Here is a 22,339-nt window from a genome sequence, read left to right as displayed (position 1 = left end):
GCTAAAAAAAATATTTTAGAAAATTTTAAACAAACAATTAAATGTCAAATCTATGAAAAGACACATGGCTAAAATACTTCAAAATACATTTAAAAAAACAATTTAAAAGATACAAGAAAAAACAGCATACCACTTTTAAACACCATACTACCATATGATTAAAAGTCGAATGCCTGCCTAAATAGAAAGACCTTAGTTCTGCTGGCAGAAAGTGAGCAAGGAAGGTGCTAACCAATTCACTAGTGAAATGGAGTTCTACAAACAAAGCACGGTTGAACTATTTCAGAGGAACACACACTGCTCTCAACAGGCCTTCTGAAAACAGCATTTAAAGCCATCCTGGGTTGCTGCTGCCACACTGCAGAACTAATGCAGTTTGACACCATTATCATGGCTCCATCCTACGGAATGCTGGGATCTGTAGTTTGTTGTCGCACCAGAGTTCTCTGACAGCAAAACTTAATTATCTCACAAAACTACAACTACTTTGACAGCATTGAAGCATGGCAGTTAAAGTGGTGCCAAACTATATTAATTCTGCAATGCAGATCCAGCTCTAGGCATTGTGGTCATCAGTGGCTACAAGTCATGGTAGTTATATATCACCTCCAGTATCTGAGGCAACATGTCTTAGTACATCCGTTACTGGTGTAGTGATTTGAGCACTGGATTATGACTTTGGCAACCAGGATTCCAATAACCACTCAACCATTGAAATCCAGTGGGTGACCATGCACAAGTCAATCTCTTGGGTTTAGAGGAAGGCAAAGGCAAGTCCTCTTTGAACAAATCTTGTCAAGGAAATCCCTTGATAGGGGTCACCCTAAGAGTCACCTTAAGTTGGAAATTACTTGAAGGTACATAGCAACAAAAGTAAAGAGGCCTAAATGTCCTAAATGTACAGATCCTGTTGGAACTAAGCATGGTCAGTTCTGGTTTGCAGTTGGATGGGGAACCACCAAGGAATACCAGGTCCTGTTGGCTGTATTTCAGAGGAAGGCAATGGTCAACCACCTCCGAGTATTCCTTTCCAAAGAAAACCCTATGAAATTTACTGAGAGCCAATGTGCTGCAGTGGTTTGAGTGCTGCACTAAGACACTGGGATACCAGTATTTGAATCCCATTAGATCATGGAAACCCACTAAGTGACCTTACCAAGTCACACTTTCTCATCCTCAAAGCAAGGCAATGGTAAACCTCCTCTCAACAAATCTTGTCCCAAAAACCTGTGAAGGGGCTGCTGTAAGTCAGAAATGATTTGAAGGCACACAACAACAACAACAACAATCTATCAGTTAATGAGATACAAGAGATGTATTTATCCATTCATTAAGAGATACATCCATGCCTTACTGATGGTTAGCCACTGCAAAACAGAATGCTAGATAAGGCAGGCATTTTGTCTGATTCAACACAAGTCCTCTCACATGACCAAACAAGTCTTGGGAGCCACTAACTGGATACAAGAAATGTATTACTTTATGTACTTTATAAACTAAAATCTATAGGAGTGTCAAAGTTTTGTTATGCTGGCTCATAATAACTAAACACAAAGATGAATGTCCCCTTCAAATGGCTTTTAGTGTTGTTTAACTCAGAGACTACTGTAGTCATAGGCAGTCTGAAAAGTTAACAGTGTTGGAACATCTATGGCTATGCTCACAAAATAAATATGATCCTCAGAAAACATATTTCCAGATGTGTTCTCTTTGGAATTCTCCTTGTAAAAGGGGAGCATCAAGTTATGAACTAGATCAAAACATACCTAAACCAGGGCCCCATTTTAATTTGCTAGCACAGATTTGTCATATTCTTAATATTCTTAAAGAGAAGATCAAAGAAAAAAACATAAAGGGGGAACTGAGATGAGTAGAACTGAATGAATGAAGGGAGTGAAAAAGACAGGCCCAACTCCATCAGACCTAGCTATGAATTACTGTGACTTACGTCGCTCTGTTTTATTTTATTTTATTCTCTATGTATTTTTATTGCTGCAGTCCGCCCAGATTCCTCGTGATTGGGTGGACTATAAATAAATCATCATCATCATCATCATAACATGAGAAGACTTCTTTACTCAGTACTACTTTTGCATACAGACAGCAGAGGCAATTTCTTAGACAATAAAACAATAATGTTTATTTCTTTAACAAACTCTTTTTATTTGTTAAACATCACATATCCAAAATCCACTCAACTCCTGCAAGTTTACACTGGCAAACCTCTATATTATAAATTAATATGTCTATCTGTCTGTCTGTCATGCTATACTAATCCACATATTTCATCACAGAGGCATCAGACTTGTCGTGATATGTAACTGGACCACAACAAACACTACAGCAATGGATTGAACCCAGTCTATCAACCCTTTGGTTATTTTCCAAGCAAACACTTCTGATTGTTGTATTTTTTGCTCTAGAATGCACATTTATGAACTGATTTTGACCTAATAATATTTAGACTTAGACTGACATGCTGAATATTTTCATGCAAATTTAAACTTACTAGCAAACTTCACCTTTTCTCCTAATCCCCAAACTGCTGTTTTCTCACATTTTGCAAAGAATATTGACTGAAACAAATTTTAAGGTTTGTAGATGCTACTAGACAAACATTTGTTTCACTGAAATCAAAAGTAAACAGGATCTTGCAGCACTGCTGGGTAAATCTGACATTAACCTGAATAGCACCAGGTAAATTTCACAGTACAGAGAATATAAGATTTAAAAATTTACTTCACTTGCCATAAACATGTGAATCAGCCAACCAACCAAACAACAAATTATTCCTAACTTCAGTGATGTAGGTCTATGTAACACACCCTTCCCCAAATCAATTCCCTCTAGATTCACAGGACTGCAATCTACTGTGTTCACCAATCATTCCCAGGCTGCATAGTCAATGATGGCTGAGCACTATGGGAATTTCAAGCTACCCACAAGACCCCAAGCTAGGGAAGAGTAGTATATAGCTGGCACACCATATTTGTGGCTTTGCTTTTGCGGATTTGATTATTTGTGGTTTTAATTAATATGTCCTCTCCAGGAATCCAGCGCAACTCTGCCAGAGGTTAACCATAGACTTATACTGAGAACCTGCAAGATCCAAGAGAAAATACTTCTCTAGCCATTTGTAGATCTGTCAACATGATTCTATGATCAGCTTCTGGCAGATGTTGACCACAGAGTTGTACTGGAGAACCTAGAAAATCCTCAAGAAGTGTTCTCTTAGGTAAAAATAATAGGCTTTTTTATTTGCAGTTTTTCCACATTCACAGAAGTCCTTCCCCCCTAACCCTAGCAAATGTGGAGGGACCACTGTAATACAGCTTTCATCAAACAAAAGACAGCATTTTGAAATATTTATGTAATACCTTACAGCATGGTACAGACAAAAGGATATTATTATACCCTAACTATCTTCAAAAATACCCAGTGTCACAGGAGTTGGAATAACCCTTAGTCTGATACACCAAAACCTCCAACCAAAGTGATGCAAATGTCATAGTTAGACAGATTGGCATTAATCATTTTGCTTAGTCCTAAATAGAATGGGCCTACTCTAGTTGGGATAAACAGTAAGATTCAATCTACTGTGTTCACCTCATCTCAGCAGTGCCATGGCTACTCGGATAGATAGGGAACACTGTTACCACAGTCTAACTGTATGGCATCTTGAAGGGCTTCCCACTCTATGCCTATTATAGGGAGCTGCCACATAGTGGGATAAGAGAACATCTCTATTTCTTTATTGCAGATTACTTCTCCCAGCTTTAAACTCTGGACTTGCCTACAGTGCTTCAAATTCCTTTTAAAAACCTGCCCTCCCCGAGAATCTGGGGAAATAAAGGCCACACAACACATGGCCTTAAACTTCAAATTACAGGAAAAAAAGATTCCACCTGACAGTAAGAGTTGTTTGACAGTGGAACACATTCCCTCGGAAAGTGGTGGATCCTCCTTCTTTGGAGGTCTGTCGGGAGTGCTTTGATTGTGAATTCCTGTATGACAGGGGGTTGGACTGGATGGCCCTTGTGGTTTCTTCTAACTCTATGATTCTATGAATCAATGAAATGATGCAGTTTGCCTCCACTTTAGCCACCATGGTTCAGTGTTATGGAATCCTGAGACTTCTAGTTTGTTGTGGCATCAGAGCCCTCTGACAGAGGCTAAATATCTCACAAAACTTCAGATCCCAGAATTCCATAGCATTGAGCCATGACAACTAAAGCAGTGTCAAGCTGCATTATTTCTGCAGTCCAGATGCAGCCGCAGACTCCAGACAGCACCTGTCAATCAAAGTAGTGTAACTAGACAAACAGTGTGATCTGGCATATAAGGAGCTTCCGAAGTTTCTAACCTTGATCCTCCTTTATCAGCCTTATTTTCCCTTATTTTCCTCTACCATTTTAGTGCATCACTTTCATGGTCTATATAGTACTTGGCAAATATGGGCATTACAATTATATAAATAAAGATGATGATGATAATGATAATAATATATACAATAACAGCATATGTGAATTTCTCAGCAAGCAAGCATTTGCTACTTATTTCTACCTTACAGTACCTCTTTGACCAGCTGACTTTTCACTTCCTTTTTCTGCTGCACAGTCCCAGTTCAAGCTGTTATGTTTTATTATGAACCTACAGATGGATATGCAGTGAGGCTGGGGTGTGCAGAGAATGAACAATGACATTTTTAAAAATCATGGAGGGAACCAGGAGAAGATATGTAACATATTATCATGACATCCCCCCCTGCTAGCACGGAAGACAAAGACACAAACCAGTTTAGTTAGACTGACACTGAGTAAATATTATGAGGGGAAAAGTGCACTTTCCCAAGCGTTCAAGTTAAATATACCAAATTTTGTCAGTATTACAAATTTCATTTGTATTACAAACATCTAACTAGCTTTTTTTGTAACAAAGATAGAAGAGATACACACACAGGTTTGCACCATACATAGGTGAATTACTATTACAAATGTCAAAACTGTTTTTTAAAAAGAAGATAAAAGCAAGATTGTGAACAAAAACAACTTTCAAAATACAAACACATTACCTCCTGGACATCTTCTGGATTTTTTCGTGAAACAATCTGAAAAGCAAAAGCAGATACGTTGTCATTGGTTGCACTTTGATGGTTATTTATAAACAGAAAGGATGCAGATTAAACAAGAAAGTACAGTCGCCCCTCCGTTTTCACAGAGGATCCGTTCTGGACCCACCACCACCAACACCCCCCCGCAATTTTATTTAAGCCCCATTGGCTTGAATGGCGGCGAACACCCAGAGATACGCACCACATTTTGTCCCCCTCCACGAACAAGTGAGAAACATGAACTCCAAGACCGCAAAAACAGAGGTGCAACTGTATTTTTATTAAGACACCTTACATTTGGCTTACTTCAGATCAGTATATATACTTGAGTGATCTGAGACAGACAAATCATTTTGATTCAAAGAGATTTTTAAACAACTTGATTTTTAAAAACTTCATTTCATTTCAAATAAATATTCAAACTATTTGAGGTACCAATTCTTTTCCTATCGGAATTCAGTAGTAATTACTAGTGAGTTCATGAGGACTTACATCTGACTAATCATCCTTAGGATTTCATTGTGAATTCCTTTCAAATTAAAGTATCCCACACATTCTTAACTACAATTGGAATTACAGTATGTTTCAAGTATGTCTAATATTTGTAACTGTTCATCTGCATGTCTGTTGTAAAGAATTAAAAGTTTTGTTTTTGTTTTTCATTAGTCATGAAGGGCAAAGCTCAACAGAATGCAGTTTCTCTACATATAGTTTACCTCAGTTAATCAAGTACTGTAAGTATGTTCCTGGCTGTTACTTCTTTAACAGAGAATGTGATAGCAAAAGCAGAAATAGCATGGAATAGGGATAGGTTCCTAGGTAAAGGTAGTCTCTTGAATGAATGTCTAATCATAACTGATTGTTACTAAGCTGAGGGAGCCAATGCTGTCCAAAGACGACTCCAGTGGTCATGTGGCAGCATGACTGCCCCAAACGCTGTTACTTTCCCACTGAAGTGGTACGTATTTATCTACAGTACTTGCATTTGCATGCTTTCAAATTGCTAGGTTGGCAGAAGCTGGGACTAGTGACCAGAACTCATACCATCATGCAGCACTTGAGCCTTGAACTGCCAGCCTTCCGATCATCAGAACTGGCATCTTAACCACTAAGCCACCGCATTTGCACCATGTTTGATGAAGATCAGAAGATATTTATTTATTAAATAAATAAATAGGTTCCTACCTCACAAAAAAGAGCAGTTCAACATGTTTCAGCAAACTTTTTATTCAAAACTATGCAATAGGCACATATGAAATGAAACAACCAGGTCAAGGAAGCCTTGCATAAGTACCTTAAACAAAAACATTTTGAGCCCTCTAGGGACTACCCAAAGTTGTTATTTTTAACTGCCATCAAGTAGACTTTGACTTATGGTGACCCTATGAATGAGAGACCTCCAAGTCACCCTATTATCAATAGCTCAATAGCCTTGCAGACCCACAGCCATGGCTTCCTTAATTGAGTTCATCTATCTGTAATGTGGTCTTCCTCTTTTCCTACTGCCTTCCACCTTAGCAAACTTTACCATATTTTCTAGTGAGTTCTTTTGGAGTTCTTCCCTGACAATGCTCCTGGTTTCTGTCCAGAATTCTTCTGGCTCTTGGGTAATTAGGCTTAATAGCGGAAATCTATTTTTCACGTTATCTTTAAATTCTACAAGGATGTTCTTCAGGTTGTATTTTAGCACAGCTTAGTGTTCTTCTTCAGCTTTAATGAGTGATGTGTTTTAATACTGTTAATAGTTTAATTCTATTTTAATAATCAATTTGGTATGTTTTTAATTGCATTGTTCTTTTAAATTGTAAGCCACTTTGAGTCCCAATATTGGGAAACAGTGAGAGGAGGAGGAGGAGGAGGAGGAGGAGGAGGAGGAGGAGGAGGAGAGCTGTAGCAGCTCGATCCATTCTAGGATTTGTAGTTTTACAAGGTCTTTGGCCTATGGCTTGGTAGCAAGAGAGAATAGATGTCATTTCTTAAACCTTAGTGTAGCATAAGAAGGGTTTTGAACTTCAGGATTCAAATTCTAGTGGCCTCCCAGTCCCAATTTCCCCCATGTCTCCTTGCATAGTCCTTCAGTTGACATCAGGGCTATTCAGCCAACAGTAGACAGAGGGTTCCCCCTCACTGCTGTGGACACAGCCTGCAGCTTACTTTCCCCCTTTTTTAAAAGTTTAAATCCAGTGACCAAGCATTGAGAGTTAAGGTAAATTAATGCAAAGTGTTTCAAGAGGAACTCAAATGAAATTGAATAGGATTGTTTTACTCTTTTCTGCAGCAAGAGAAAAACACTTTATCCAATTGCTTGTTAACATTAAAGCATTACTTTTAATGATATTTCCTGTCTACCCTTACCCTGTACTCCAAGCTTGAAATTGATCAGTCCAGGTTATACAGGGGCTATGTAAGCCAAAAGAGCAAAATATAATATAAACAGTGCAGATAGCAAGGACAGATGGAGAAAAAGGGTCACAAAATTTGCCCTGCTATTGTTTTTTTTAACATACCTATAAGACAGGTATATATAAAATTGTAATCTTTTAAAACTGTCTACCAATTTTTATGTATTGATTTAAGAATATGTCTCTCATTCGTGGAACCATTCCAGCTTTCACTGTTTACTGTTCATGAACCTTGCATAATCTATATATCTAGTATTTAGCACAGTATGCCTTACATCTTTTTAATCTCCTCTTCTCCACCCCATCCACATTACAATCTTAGGTTTATGATTAAGAAAGTAGGAATGCATTGGTCTGGTTTTCTTATCTACTATCCTGCTGCACATGTTTGTTCTTGTCTTTTGGGAGAAAGGCACTATGCTTCATTCTTCTCACACTGAAACAGTTCAGGTTTGGTGAATGGTGGTCAATATACTTGTGCTGTTGCTACTGCATGCCTTCAGGTGCTTTCCAGTTTCCCTAGGATGAATTTATCATGTTATTTTCTTGACAACATGTGTTTGCTGCTGTCTTTCTTTGAGGCTGAGAGAGTGTGATTTGTCCAACGGGTTTCCATACAGCAAAGCAGTTCTACCAGAGTCCTAGTCCAACATTCAAACCACCTTAAAACAAAAGATTTCAAAAGGAGGCTTGCTGATGTCTTTTGCAAGATATGAATTGGCTATCAATGGGTTTGGTATTGTCATGTGCCTTCAAATCATTTCCAACTTCTGGAGACTCTAAAGTGGACTTATCACACGGTTTTCTTGGCAAGATCTCTTCAACATGAGTTTGCCATTACCCTTCCCTGAGGCTGAGAGAATGTGACTAACCCTGGTCAAGCAGGGATTCATACCAATGGTCAACACTGCCTCTAAATTTGTAAAACTGATAAATGGAAAACTGAGGAGGGATAATGTGGCCTAAGAAATTAGTCCACAAATATTACTAGCCTTCCAAAAAAAATACAATCCTGCTGAGAAATGGTAGAGACAGACAAAGAGCCCCATTCTTCACCTGTTCCTATTCTGTCAGCCTGCAGGAAACTGCATTTATTGTTCCTATATGCCTTGTTATTTCTGACTTACGGTGACCCTAAGGCAAACCTATCACAAAATCACAGTTTTCTTGCCAAGAGTTGGTCAGAGGGAGCTTGGCCTTGTCATCCTGAGGCTGGGAGAGTGTGGCTTTCCAAAGGTCACCAGTGGGCTTCTATATAAGGATTCAAACCGTGATCTGATAATCCAATGCTCAAACCAGTACATCATGATGGCCCTAACTATACATTTGTTGTTGTTAATGGATTTCAAGTCAACTTTAGCTTATGGTGTCCCTATGAATGGGAGACCTCCAAGTCACCCTGTTACCAACAGCCCTACTCATGTCTTGCAAACCCAGAGTATGGCTTCCTTGAGTCTAACTTCCTGTAATGTGGCCTTCTTCTTTTCCTGCTGCCTTCCACCTTACCAAGCATTATTGTCTCTTCTAGTGAGTCATCTCTAGTCATTATGTGGCCAAAGTACAACAGTCTCAATTTAATCATCTTCATTTGTTGGCAGAGTCCAGGCTGCATTTCCTCTAGGACCCATTTATTTTCTTTTTAGCAATCCACAGTACTAAAAGAACTCTTCTCCAGCACCACATTTCAAATAGGTTGAACTTCTTACTATCATCTTTCTTCACTGTTCATCTTTCACACCCATACACAGAAATTGGAAATGTGATGGCATGGACAATACTGACTTTAATATTGAATGATATAGCTTTACACTCCAGGAGCTTGTCTAGTTCCTTCATAGCTGTCCTTCCTAGCCTTCTTCTGATTTCTTGACTGCAGTCCCATTTGGATTAATAGCTGAACCAAAGCATAGGAAATATTTCACTATGCATTTACTTGCATGCAATTTCAATTCATCCACAGCAACTGAACAAGGGCTTAACTATAAAGCTGATGATTTTTTGTGCCATAAAGTGAGTGGAGAAGGAAAGATCAAGAGAAGTCCTTCCCAACTCCATACCACCATAAAACTGTAATGGCCAAAGCTTCAAAACATTACTGTATATACTCATTTATAAGTCTAGAAATTTTGGTCAAAAAATTGACCCAAAAAACATGGGTCAACTTATCCATGGTCAATGTAAGTCCTCTACTTTAATTCTCACTCTCTCTCTTACACACACACACACACACACACACACACATATAGTCACCTCCTTTCTCTGAATAGAGAGGCAAAATCCAAGCACTTTGTGCATCCTGGGAGCACCTAAAAAGAAGCATCAACCATATCTATTCTTGCATGCATCCATCCTTTAGGGCGAGCACAAACAGTTATGTCTGCCAAAATTTTCCAAGTTCTTTGGCATCATTTTCCTTTGTTTCATCTTTTACATCCTTTGTTACATGTCCCTAAGTTTTACCCTCGACTTATCCACAGGTCATACCAAAATCCATAATTTTGGCCCCAAAACCTGCCCTCGACTTATACATGCAGTCGACTTATAGTTGAGTATATACGGTAGGTTCTTGGACTAAAGCTCCCAGAAACCTATTTGTTATGCTGCTTGGGCCATTCTAAAAGGTGTAGTTGTTCTTGTTGTTGTTTGTAACCCGCCTCTCCCTATGGATTGAGACAGGGAACAAAAAATTAAAATACATCAAGAGATTAGACATATAACATCAGTTAAAAACACATAACATCCATTAAAAAACATTCAACACCTGTTAAAAGAATACATAAAACTAAAAACACTTTGAAACTTATAATTTAAAAAGCATCTTGTTTTGCCTGCCAGAAGAGACTGGTCTTTAGTGGTGTTTAAATTCAATTGTCAAATCTTTTCTGACAAATTCTACTCTCTGGGTGGCAGTTGCCAGCCAAGTCCTGGCTTACTGAAGTCCCCCTGAGGACCTGAATGTATAGGATGGATTATACAGAAGAAGGCACTCTCATAAATATGTAAGCTAAACCATGTAGGGCTTTAAAGTAATAACCAACACTTTGTACTTTGCCCAGAAACTAACTGGCAGACAGAATGTAACATTGGTATAATATGATCACTCCTAGATGTACCAGTAACTAATATCACTGCCATGTTTTGAACTAACTGAAGTTTCCAATCTTGCTACAGAGGTAGTTCACCCATTTATGTGAAAAATATTAGTATCTGTAAATCAGTAACTCTTTACTTCTCATTCTGCCCATCACAGAATTGCTAGGTAACCTCAGGGCAAAAGTTATGGTGCTGGCAGTGGCTTCAGGGAGGGGACAGCTGAAATATGAAAATGGTTCCAGGAAGGTGAGGAGCAAAGTTCCAATGTGGGATAGCATCCTGAGACAAAGGTATTTTCCTCAATGCAGCAGTCCAAACAAGGGTGAGTTGATTGCTCTCTAGTAAAGGATTTAGCATTGCAGTTGTGGAGACAGTTGCTCTGCTTTTTACCATATTATACCACCTTAATTTCAGAAGAAACTCTCCAGGGTCCTGACAGTGTTTCCCGGATGTGACTTTAAGCAGAGTCAGAGATGCCCAGATCTATTCTTATCCTCATGCCAGTGCTGGATAACTTGCCAACCAAGGTCTCTCTGCACCAGAATCCCAGACTTGAAAACAATGGAGCTGTCACTTGAAAATGTTACTTTTGGGAACTACACCCCCACACACACACACACACACACACAATTCAGCAACCAACTGGCCCTGTTGCCTGGGATATTCTAGATGCTGTAGTAGACTGCATGGACACAACTCTGTGTAAAGATCTCTGCAAAAGCTGCATTTGGACAGATAGCTGATGCTAGGGAAGAGAGATGTAAAGAGGAAAGTTTTTGCCAGAACAGCGTGTTTTGTTCTCTAAATAAGAAAATGGAGCACCTGTTGAGTAGTATAACCTCATGAAGCCAGCTTTGGCTAAGTACTGGGAGTTCCTTCAGACCTGTAATTTTGTTTATAGCAGGCTGTTTGTTCTCTGATTTTTGGTCAGCCAAAAACAAAGGGTGCTGGTATTTCAATCACAACGGGCAGGAGGAGGTATGGCAGTGGAGGTAGAAGAAGCCAATGGAGGAAGGGAGAGAGAGACATCTCGTGACTATTCCTCCTTCTGGTTCAACCCCATCAGACAACAAAGTACAGTTGCTTAATGTCAAGTCAATGACTGGGAAGAGTGTGGCTAGAGGACAGCAACCAAAATGGTAAAAGGTCTGGAAACCATGCCCTATGAGGCTTAGGGAGCCGAGTATGTTTAGCATGGAGAAGAGAAGGTTAAAAGGTGACTTGATAGCCATATATAAATATCTTAAGGGATGTCATACTGGGGATGGAGCAAGCTTGTTTTCTGCTGCTCCAGATATTAGGATACGAAGCATTAGATTCAAACTACAAGAAAAGAAATTTCCACCTAAACATTAGGAAGAACTTCCTGAGGGTAACTGTTCGACACTGCCCTGGAACGTAATGGCATCTCCTTCTTTGGAGGTTTTTAAACAGAAGCCGGATGGCCGTCTGTTGGGAGTGCCTTGTGTATTATTGTATGACAGGGAGATTTGACTGGATAGCCCATGGGGTCTCTTCCAAAGTTGTATGATCCAGGACTTCATCTTGGACAAGCAAGCTGACCTTGCACATATAACTGAAACCTGGTTAGCTGAAGAGCAGGGTTAACAGGTCAGCAGGAAAACCAACCTGAGATTAGGATCACAGCCTGTTCTGAATAGGGTTGCTCTCCCTCTGAAAGATCAGGTCCATAGCTTGGAGGGTGCTCTTGGACCCAGTGCTGCTCTACAAAGTTTAGTTTGTGGCTAACATAACAGTGCTTTCTGTATGTCAGCACCTCGACCGTGGAACTCCCTACCCAAGAAAGTTAGGCTGGGTCCCATCTCTTTTAAGCTTCTGGCCAGCAGCCAAAACAGTACTGTTCCACGTGGCATTCAGTGTTTGAAATTGCTATTTTAACTGTTTCAAAACTGAATTCTGGGATTTTTTTTAGACTGCTTTCAGGAGTTTTTAAAAGAGTATTTTAATGTGTTTTTAAAATGTTTTTATATTTGTACGGTTTTAATCGTTTTCTTTTTTCATTGCCTCAGAAGCCCTTGTGACCTGGGAGGCGATACAGAAATACTTAACACAAATAAAGTAGGTTTAGAAAGGAGCAGTTCACAGCAATCTGTGTCTCATCCACAGGGTCACCATGACTTAAAGTTGACTCAGGGGCAGCTAACAACAGCAAAGAAAGGAGCAAATGTTTAAATGGTTTAAGAAACACTCTGTCAGATCATTCATTTTCTCCCATCTTCAGTTCCCATCGCTGCATCTGCATTACTGGGATGATGATAATATCAATCTATCTGCAGCAGTTATTTTAAGAACTCTTATGAAACAAATCACGAATGAACATTACAACGCATGATAAAAATGTTTACCAACATCGCCAGCATCGTTTCCGTCGTTCTATCGTTCCAAAGGAGAATTTTGGAAAGCGAATGCTTTTCAGTTTGAGCAATCAAAATATTATAGCACAAGAATTGTGCTGAAAGTGAAATAATGCTAGATTTTTACCCACAAGATGCACTTTAGTAGCCAACCCAGAGAAGGAGCAAATAGAACCAAACCCAGAAACATCTGGTGAGCAAAATCTGTCCCATATATTTGCTGCCTGAGGCAAAGAGAGGCCTCTCTCTATTTCATGTAGATATGGCTCTGGGAAGTCATAATTTTAGCAAGTGGAGAGCTACAAGTTGCCATTCTTGTTTTAAAGCAGGAATGGGGAGCTGCAACCCTCCCCATGCTTTTCTTTTAGAAACCATATCAACCCTAGCCAGCATTACTAATGGGAAGAATCCAGGCCCCTTCCACATTACACAGTTATAGAGCTATGATTCCACTTTAACTGCCACAGCTCCATCTAAGATAATCCTGGGATTCCCAGTTTTGGGACAGATATTTACAATGCTCAACCACAGAATCACAGAAGCTGGAAAGGTCTATGATGCAAGGACCAGAGAGTCTTAGGTCCAAAGCACACTGAAGTAATAACCCAGTCTGAGAGCGCTTCAACTGCCCTGGCTCAATGCTGGGGTATTATTATGGGAACTGTAGTTCTGTGAGACCTTTGGCTTCTCTGCCAGACTAAATGACAATTCCCAGGGTTCCCCAGCACTGATCCAGGGCAGCTAGTGCAATCTCAGACTGGGTTACTTCTGCAGTATGTTTGGGACCCTAGTGCCTTCCTAAACTGCAAACACAGAGGATGCAGACATGAAAATTAAACTGGTACTGGAACCAGATTTTTTCCTCGACTGTCCTCCATTTTAGTGCCTTGTCCTCCTTTACGGTTAGGACACCCTGGAACCAGGGTGGCCAGAGGTCCTCCTTTTCCCAGGAGGACGCGTCCTCCACTTCAACCTCCCCTGTCCAGGAGGAATTCCCCAATGTCCTCCATTTTGAGCAGGACCCAAAAGCATGAATTGACCTTTCTTGGGAGTCTTTTTAGCCTTAGTTTCGCCATGTCCTCCATTTCAGCCTCCTCTGCCCACAGGAGGCACTTCCAAAAACACCGCCCTCCATTTTGAGACTGCCCAAGGAGCTCGGGTTGACATTCCTGGGAGAGCGGCCCTCCTCCTCCTCCTCCATTTTGTGGGGAGAGCGAGAGAGGGGGGGCTCTGGAGGCAGGGCCTTGTCTCTGCTGTTTCAAGGGCGGCTGCCCGGGCTTCTCCCTCCCTCCCTCCCTCCCTCCCTCCCTGGGCCGAGGAGGAGGAGGAGGCACTCACTCTGGCGGTGACCTTATAGACGGTGTATCCCCCCCCTCGGGTGCCGCTTGGGCTCCGTCACCGTGTAGAAGCGGCCCACCGAGGAGGAGGAGCAGGAGGAGGAGAGCATCCTGGGCCCGGATCCCGACTCAGGCCCCAGGCAGAGGCCCAACAGCCAGGCCGCCAAGAAGGGAGCCTCTGCTTCTGCCTCCGCCGGCCGCTTCCGCTGCGCACCCGACCCACGGGCGCCTCCTCCTCCTCCGGCTCCTCCTCCTCCTCCGAGGACGAGGCTCCCTTTCTTCTCCTCAGGAGGCGCCTGGCTCTCTGACTGAGGGAGCCACACCGTCCAGGGCGGGAAGATGGAGGCTGCTCTCCTCTCCTCCCTCATCGCCACGCCAGGGAGCCCCGGGGATGGCGGTTTGCTGTGGAGCCAAAACAACGCTCCTAGAAAGAGCAATTCGTGCTTTCCAGTCCTGCTCAAAATGGAGGGCCTTGGGGAATGCCTCCTGGACAGGAGGGTGAAACGGAGGACCTCCTCCTCCTTCCCCAGCGGCCCTCAAGGAGGACTATCCCATTCCCAGGATTCCCTGGAGGGCGCCGGGGCCGCATCGAACCGGGTTCTTTCTCCAGTCTGGAGGCAGCCCTACTACTCCTGGTTGGAACCGACCCAGGGAAAACATTGGACTTGGAAAATAAACGGGTCTTTTTCAACCCTGCTGCTGAAATTCTTAGAATCATCATCATCATTATATTATGTTTATTGATATCCTGCCCTTTCCCCCTAAACTGGGACTCAAGGCGGCTCACAACTGAGGAAGACAAAAACTAACAAAATAGCAAAAGATAGTGCTAGCCAGAATGCCTGAAAGAGAAAAATACACCAATGAGAGAATAGCACTGTCTGTGTGACAGATAACCATTGGCTTATAAAGGTCTCCTCCTGGTATTCAGAGCCTGTTTAATGCTCTCCAAGTGAAAGTCTCCTTCTATCCAACATAAGGAATGCCAGGCTGAGATTATGTGGGTCAGTGACTGAAGACAGTCCTGATAAATAGATATCGATGATGTTGTTGAGATGAAAAGGTTGTAACTTAGTAGGCTAGCCTCACCCTAAGTAGAGTTTAAAACAGTTAGACAATAGGTGCCCACTCCATCCCAAATGTCACTCTTGGTGTCACTCTCAGCAAGGTGTGCAACCAAAGGGATCAATCTGTACTCCCAGCAGGAACAATGTCTTCCTGGCAGAGTGCTACATGGAGAGAGAGAAAGGGAAGGGACTATCGGAGAATAAAGATGGTGAAAAGAACAGAGAAACGTTGACTCTGGGTTCAGGCTTCAGTCCCTAACAGCAAAAACCTCACGTAAATGTGGCTCCGAACAGGGGGAAAAGTTGCTAGCCTATTTTATGTCATGGCTGCATATGTGCCAAGAGTGTTGTAAGGTAACTTCTAAAGGTGGTTCCCAACCTTTCATTGTTCCCCATCCTTTTTGATTTGAGTTTCCAGAACTCCTAAATTGCTGGCTAGAATTTCCAGCAGCTGGAAGTCCAAAGTATCTGGCGGACCAAAGGTTGAGAACCACTAACTATATCAAGCGATTTGTTAAAGTCTCTTCATAATGTACTCAGCCAACATTAGATGTGAGGGAAAGGAAATGCCAATAGCCCTTCCTCTGACTTGATCTATATATAAATGCATCTATATAAATCTGAGAAGCAAAACAGACAAGGGTTATTTGCCCTCATATGAACAGTTTTTTGCATGCATGGCATAAAATATAATGCTGTATATATTATTTCCCCAGTGACAACTCCTTATACATGTCTACATGTAGAGAACATATTCAGGGGTAGCTGTGTTGGCCATATTGCAAAGTGCAACAACATCCACAATCCACAAAACAGTGATCTTTTTAATCAGTCAAGTAAAATGCACAAAATATGATGCTTACATAGATATACCTCCAAAGAACATCAACAACACCTTGAGAAAATGCATGCCTTGAGACTAATATTGCCATTGTATCATTTTTTTTCTCCTGTACGATTCTTAACACCTTTGCCTGATGACACCAGTTGAGCTTCAAAAGCTTACATTATATATTTTGTGCATTTTGGTTAGCTGATTAAAGATATCCCTGCTTTTTGGATGTCTGTATGTGTACAGCTTCTCAGGGTTCCCCTGGTTTTGGATTGTGAGATCACATTAGAACAACAATGGTTCCAGAGTTTGACACACATCAGCCAGTATTGCCATGACAACTTCAACAGTTCTCCATGGCTATTTCAATTTCATTTCCAGAAGACAGATCCTACCTTAACTGCTCACTGACAATATTTTCATTTAAAGTTCAAACTACATGCAGAGCAGCAACAGGGCTATAAGGTTTGTGGCTCATAAGTTAATTATGTAGATAGGAACTGAATGAATACCCCAGTTCTGCCTATGCTGACTTGGAAGGCTGTCCCACTTTGCTCAGGAGGGTTTACTCTTAGGTAAGTGTGCACAGGACTGCAGCCGAGTAAAATTATTCAAAAGCCCTAATTCAGTGGGGGCAAATTCCCCAGCATACATAGAATTATGTCTTTGATCTTTTCTATACATACTGTATATTGAAATGGTTTATAGTTTGTATACACAATATCAGCCCATTTCCTTACTGGTATGTAATCACTTATAGCATATTCTGGGATAACTGTGTTGGCCACACAGCAAAATACAACAAAATCCTCAAAAGAGCAGTATCTTCATTGGCCAACCAAAACGCCAAAAAGACATCATGTAAGCTTTCAAAACTTCACTGGCTTCATCAGGCAGAGATGTTAAAAATGTTATTGCATAGATTTCTTAAGGGGATGGTGCCGTATCTGTCTATGGAGAATACATTGACATTTCTTTTTGTACGAGAAGAATTTGATGCATCTCTTGGTAAAGAGGTTTTGGCTAACCAATTAAAAGTAAGAGGCTGTCATCTGAAGAGGCTGACACAAAAGAGAAACAGTAATTCATTCAAGGCTGATAATGTGCTTGGTTGCTGGACCCATTTCTAAGAAGGACTCCCAAGCAAGCCTCAGTGAAACAATTAATTACCATTTAACAAACACGCATAAGAAAACCTCCCCATGTTATTTAGAAAGAAAGGATTTGTTTATATCCCACCCTGTGAATATGTTATTACAAACATACAATATCAAAACAAGCTGTGAACAGATGTACAAAACCAATGTAAACATACTTCTCATCAGGTATCTGATGTTCATGCTATTTGTAGGACTACTGGAAAAGTATCCACTATTCAGTCCACATTATGGTTGTTTGTGGTATTTGCTGGCACTGAAAGAAAGTTTGCCAAAGGCACAACAGAATCTGGTCTAACCAGGCTACATCAGAAAATTAGCAGATGATCATGGGCTCAAGGAATAGATAAATTAGCCCCAAATTGCCATTCACTGCTGTAAAATGTACTTTTAGAGGTATTCAGCTTTAAAATGCAGGAGGCCTTAGAGAGTTATACATCCAACTTGTTTGCCTTAATTTACAAAAGCACATTAGGACCATAGCTTGAAATGAAAATTAAGATAAAAGTGAAACAAATAAAAGATTGGAATTCCTTAAGAGTTGGGTAAGAGAGCTAGCATGGTGCAGTGATTTGAACGCTGGACACCTGGTTCAAATCCCTGCTTGGCCATAGAAACCCACTGGGTGACCTCTTTGAACAAAGTCTGCCAAGAAAGCCTTGTGATAGGTGTACCTTGTGTGAGTGTTGTTTTCCTTCAGGTCGTTTCACTAATGGCAACTCTAAGGCGAGCCTATCACAGGGTTTTCTTGGCATGTTTCTTCAAACCTTAGTGTCTCCATAAGTCCAAAATCACTTGAGGGCACACAGCAACACCAAATGAGCAAATTATGGTAACTTTGCTTTCCCTAACACAATTCAATTCAAAGTGCTGCTTATAACCAATAAAGGTCTTATATTGTTCAGGTTCAGATTATCTGAAAAACCTTCTTTCTTTAGGAGTCAGTACGAGGGAGTCTTAAGCTCCTTGTGGGGCAGCCCTCTCTATCCCACTAATGGGAGAGGCCCATTTGATCAGGATGCTAAGAGAAGGCCTTTTCAGTAGCTGGTCCCAGATTACAGAATTCCCTTGTACAGCAAGTGAGGCTTGCCCCCTCTGCTCCCCTTCAACCATCAGTTAATCGTCTTTTCATCTGAACAGTCATTTATTAATTGGTTGTGCAGAAAGGTCTTTTAACAGGATAGGTGCTGTGATTTTATTTTTGTTAAGTTTTTAAATGAATTGTATTTAATTTACGATGTTACCATATTGGTATCATGTTTGTGATGACACAAGAACTTACTTGTCTTTAACATTAGGATGTTTTTTAAAAAAACAACAACTCTGTTTTAACATTTTTACAAATGATCTTGGATTCTATTTCCAGAGAAAGGGGAGATGTGAATTAAATAAATAAATGTTGGAAAGATTATTTAAAAGCAGAACCAGTCAAACACCTGCATAACTACTAATTAAAATGGATTTACGTGTTAGGTGTGGATAAACTGTGCTCAATTCCTAAACAGAATTCAGTGGGAGTTCAATAGTTCTTGATCACTTAGGTCCAAACACACTGCAGAAATAATACAACACTTGAAAACCCTTTAACTGCCCTGGCTCAATGGTAGGGGATCCTGGTAACTGTAGCATACTGAGGCCCAAGAGTTCTCAGGCAGAGAAGGCTAAATGTCCAGTTCCCAGAATTCCTAGCACTGAGCCAGGCAGTTAAAGCGGTCTCAAACTGGATTATTCTACAGTGTGTTTTGGACCTAAGTGATCAAGAACTATTGAACTCCCACTGAATTCTGTTTAGGAATTGAGCACAGTTTATCCACACCTAACATGTAAATCCATTTTTTTAGAGAAAAGAAAGCCAAGCATTGCCAGTTTCCAGTAATACCTACACACTTGAATGCACATGTGTAAAGCCCTTGGAACAGCCTTACCTGCACCTGTTGTTTTTTTCTTTACTTTTGGCTGAAGGCTGAACTGTTTTTCAGCCTAGCCTACCTCATAAGGTTCAAAGTGCAGAATAGAAATCTAATAATGCAGAATAAAAATCTAGCAATTTAAATACAGAGAGCCCACATGGTATAGTGGTTTGAACATTGGACTAGGACACTGGGAGACCAGGATTCGCATTCTCACTCAGCCATGGAAACCCCACTGGGTGACCATGGGCAAGTCATATTCTCTTAGCCTAAAAAGCAAACTGTCTGTGAATAAGTCTTGCAAAGAAAGCCCCATGACAGGTTTATCTTAGGGTCACCATAAGTCAGAAATGACTTGAAGGCACACAAGAACAACTTAAATACAAATACAAACATGATAGATGAAAAATATTTATTTAAAACATCTTCATGCCACTCTTCAATAAAAGAAGTTCCAGTGCCATGGAACATGGAGCCATGGCAGTTTAAAGCGGTGTCAACCTAGATCATTCCTGCAGTGTGGATGCAACCCAAGCAAAGCATGTGGAAAGGCAAGGGATTACAGCCCTTTGCTGTAGTTCTTCAATACAATATGAAAAACCAGTATGGAAATATCAAGGCAACAGAATAGAGAAAGTATGCTTGTCTCTTAGTGACAGTTCTTCTGCATCTGAGGAAGGAGACTCAAGTCTTCAAAAGCTTATGCAACCAACCTCTCTCTTTCCATTAATCTCAAAGGCGTGTTACAGACGGGCACAAAGTACATGCAGAGCGCATATTAGGGTTAGTACACACGGAGAAAATGTGGCGCCCTATACACATGGGTGTTGCCGTGACGTAGTGGGGCTGCGCAAGGGGCGCCTGGGGCACCCTTTCCACGGCCCTGGAAGGAGCTCCATTTCGGAGCTCCTTCCAGGATTTGCGTTGCTGGTGCAGCCTCTACACAGCTGCGCCAGCAACGCAAATGAGAAAGGGGCTGAGCGGCCCCTTTCTCTGCATCCCTGCCACCGCCAGGTTTCCGTAGGGCATGAAGCCCCAAGGACAACCCTTTCCAGGCCACAGGGAAGAGGCCTTTTGCTGCTTCCCCGCAACCTGGAAAGTGGCGGATCGGGGCCTCAGAGGCTGCCATTGTGGCAGCTGAGGCCCCGATACAGCGAGGAAAGGGCCAGTTACAGGCCGCCCCAAACGGGTGGTCTGTAACTCGCCAAAAACACTGCATCAGAAAACGACAACTCCCAGAACCCCACTGTGTGGAGCCAGGGCACTTTAAAGCGATGTCAATCTGGATCATTCCTGCAGTGCAGTTGCAGCCCAAAGGGGAGTGGAAAGACCTTGTTGCTTCCCATGCTCTTCCAGGCTTTGTCAGGTGAGTTCTTCCACGCGTTCCCCAGGAAAGGTCTTCCATGCTTTCCTCAAGTGAGGTCCTCTCTCAATTTCGAGGGCTTCCAAGCTTTTGTCATGTGTGTTCTTTCAGGCTTTCCTCAACTTTTAAGTCTTCTAGGCTTTCCTCAGCATCGAGATCTTCCAGGCTTTCCTCAGGCGAGGTCTCCAACTTGGCACTTCTCAAGGTGGAGGTCTCCCAGGCTCTCCTCAACTTCAAGGTCTTCCAAGCTTTCCTCAGGCGAGTTCTTCCAGGTGAGGTCTTCCAGTCTTTCCTCAATTCAGAGATCCCCTTCCTGGCTTTCCTCAGCTCCAAGGCCTTCAACCCTTTCCTCAGGCGAGGTCTTCCATGCTTTTCCTTGGGTGAGGTCTTCCAGTCTTTCCTCCATTTGGAGGCCCCTTCCAGGCTTTCCTCAGGCGAGGTTCTGGCTGAGGTACTGCAGAAACATGCTGCCCAGCCGAGGCAGGTCCTCCTCTCCTTCTCCGGGGTTCATCTTGGCGTAGCTGAGGAACTGCCTTCGGAGCCGGCTCAGCTCCGCCAGGCTGACGGGGCGGCGGAGCAGGAGGCCCTGGGGCGCCTCGGGGCCTGCTCCCCTTCCTCCTCCTCCTCCTCCTCCTCCTCCTGAGTCCATTCCTTCCAGGGCGATGGGGACGAACTGCCCGGGCTGGGCGCCGTTCCTCTGGGCCTCCAGGAGGGCGGCCAGGACGTCGTGGGTGAGGCGGTCGAGGCGGTGGAGGAAGCCCGCGGCCTGGAGGGGCTGGGCCCGGGTGGAGCGGTTGGGGGCCGGCGGGCGGCGCTCGAAGAGGGCGGCGCGGATGTCTGCCAGGGGCAAGGGCTCGGCGGGGTCGGCGGGGGCGACGAAGAGGGGCCGGTCCCAGCGGTTGCGGGCGTCCGGGGGCTCCAAGGGAGGCCTGTCCGGGCGAGGGGCGCCTCCGGGGCAGAGGAGCAGGCAGTGCGGGGCCTGGGCCTGCTTGCTGAGGCAGAAGAGCTCGTAGCGGAAGCTCTTCACCTCGCTCCCGCCGTCCACGATCACCGCCGCCGCCGCCTTACCGCGGCCCAGCAGCCGCTCCGCCTCCGCCCGCAACGCCGAGCGGCCCTCGCCGGCAGACGCCTCGGAGACCACGAAGGCCTCGCCGGACTCGGCCAGCGCCGCCCGCAGCTCCTCCGCCCGCCGGCTCTTGCCGCTGCCCGGGAGGCCGCACACCAGCACCAGCGGCATCTCGCCAATCGCCAGCAACAACGCCGCCTCAGCGCGGCTTCCGGCCTATGGCCCTCAAACAAAATGGCGGCGGGGGCGTTTCCGGTGACGTACCCCTAAACAAACAGGCGCCTTCAGACTTCAGCGTTATCGCGCCCGACCCGGCTTCCGTCGCTGGAGATAAGCGCCCTCAACCAAGATGGCGGCGGCGGCGGCGGCGGCTCTCGCGAAACTCCCTCAACAAACATGGCTTCTTAGACCCCCCCCCCCCCCCGCTTGCTTGCCTTTTCAAATGGTCTCCGTGGTTCCTTCTGACCTCATTATCATTATAAATAAGACCCTCGCATGTTTTGAGGCTCAGAGGAAGATCACGACCATCTCCCTCTGAAAAAATCCACCCCCAAAAAGAAAACAACCCACGATGGGCAAGTACTGCTTCAGTACGTCCCGCTAAGCCTCCTCCGCCGCGAGGCATGA

At 43.0% G+C, this 22,339-nt stretch overlaps 2 protein-coding genes across 6 annotated transcripts in view; both read right to left on the bottom strand.

The window, feature by feature from the left end:
* RPS6KC1 (ribosomal protein S6 kinase C1) overlaps positions 1 to 14,973 on the bottom strand; it is a 179,880-nt gene extending 164,907 nt beyond the window's left edge. For 3 of the 5 annotated variants that reach the window (XM_042445867.1, XM_042445876.1, XM_042445894.1), the window contains exon 1: positions 5,072 to 5,107. Coding sequence is in view for 2 of the 5 variants with exons in the window: in XM_042445857.1 (XP_042301791.1) it covers positions 5,072 to 5,107; positions 14,398 to 14,685 (324 nt within the window). In the remaining 3 variants the exon portion in view is untranslated. Of the gene's footprint in view, positions 1 to 5,071; positions 5,108 to 14,020; positions 14,215 to 14,397 lie in introns of those variants that run through there. The other 2 variants (XM_042445857.1, XM_042445884.1) reach the window with 2 other exon arrangements.
* A 5,237-nt stretch (positions 14,974 to 20,210) lies between these two features.
* On the bottom strand, positions 20,211 to 22,026 carry KTI12 (KTI12 chromatin associated homolog). The gene has a single exon (XM_042477703.1). It carries the CDS (start codon positions 21,881 to 21,883, stop codon positions 21,077 to 21,079), a length of 807 nt encoding a protein of 268 aa, XP_042333637.1. The 5' UTR covers positions 21,884 to 22,026; the 3' UTR covers positions 20,211 to 21,076.
* Between the last annotated feature and the right edge of the window lie 313 nt (positions 22,027 to 22,339).

Source organism: Sceloporus undulatus, chromosome 1, assembly GCF_019175285.1.
Source record: "Sceloporus undulatus isolate JIND9_A2432 ecotype Alabama chromosome 1, SceUnd_v1.1, whole genome shotgun sequence".
NCBI classification, from domain to species: domain Eukaryota; kingdom Metazoa; phylum Chordata; class Lepidosauria; order Squamata; family Phrynosomatidae; genus Sceloporus; species Sceloporus undulatus.
The sequence above is the reverse complement of the archived record's forward strand: the minus strand, read 5'-3'. Positions and strand labels throughout refer to the sequence as shown.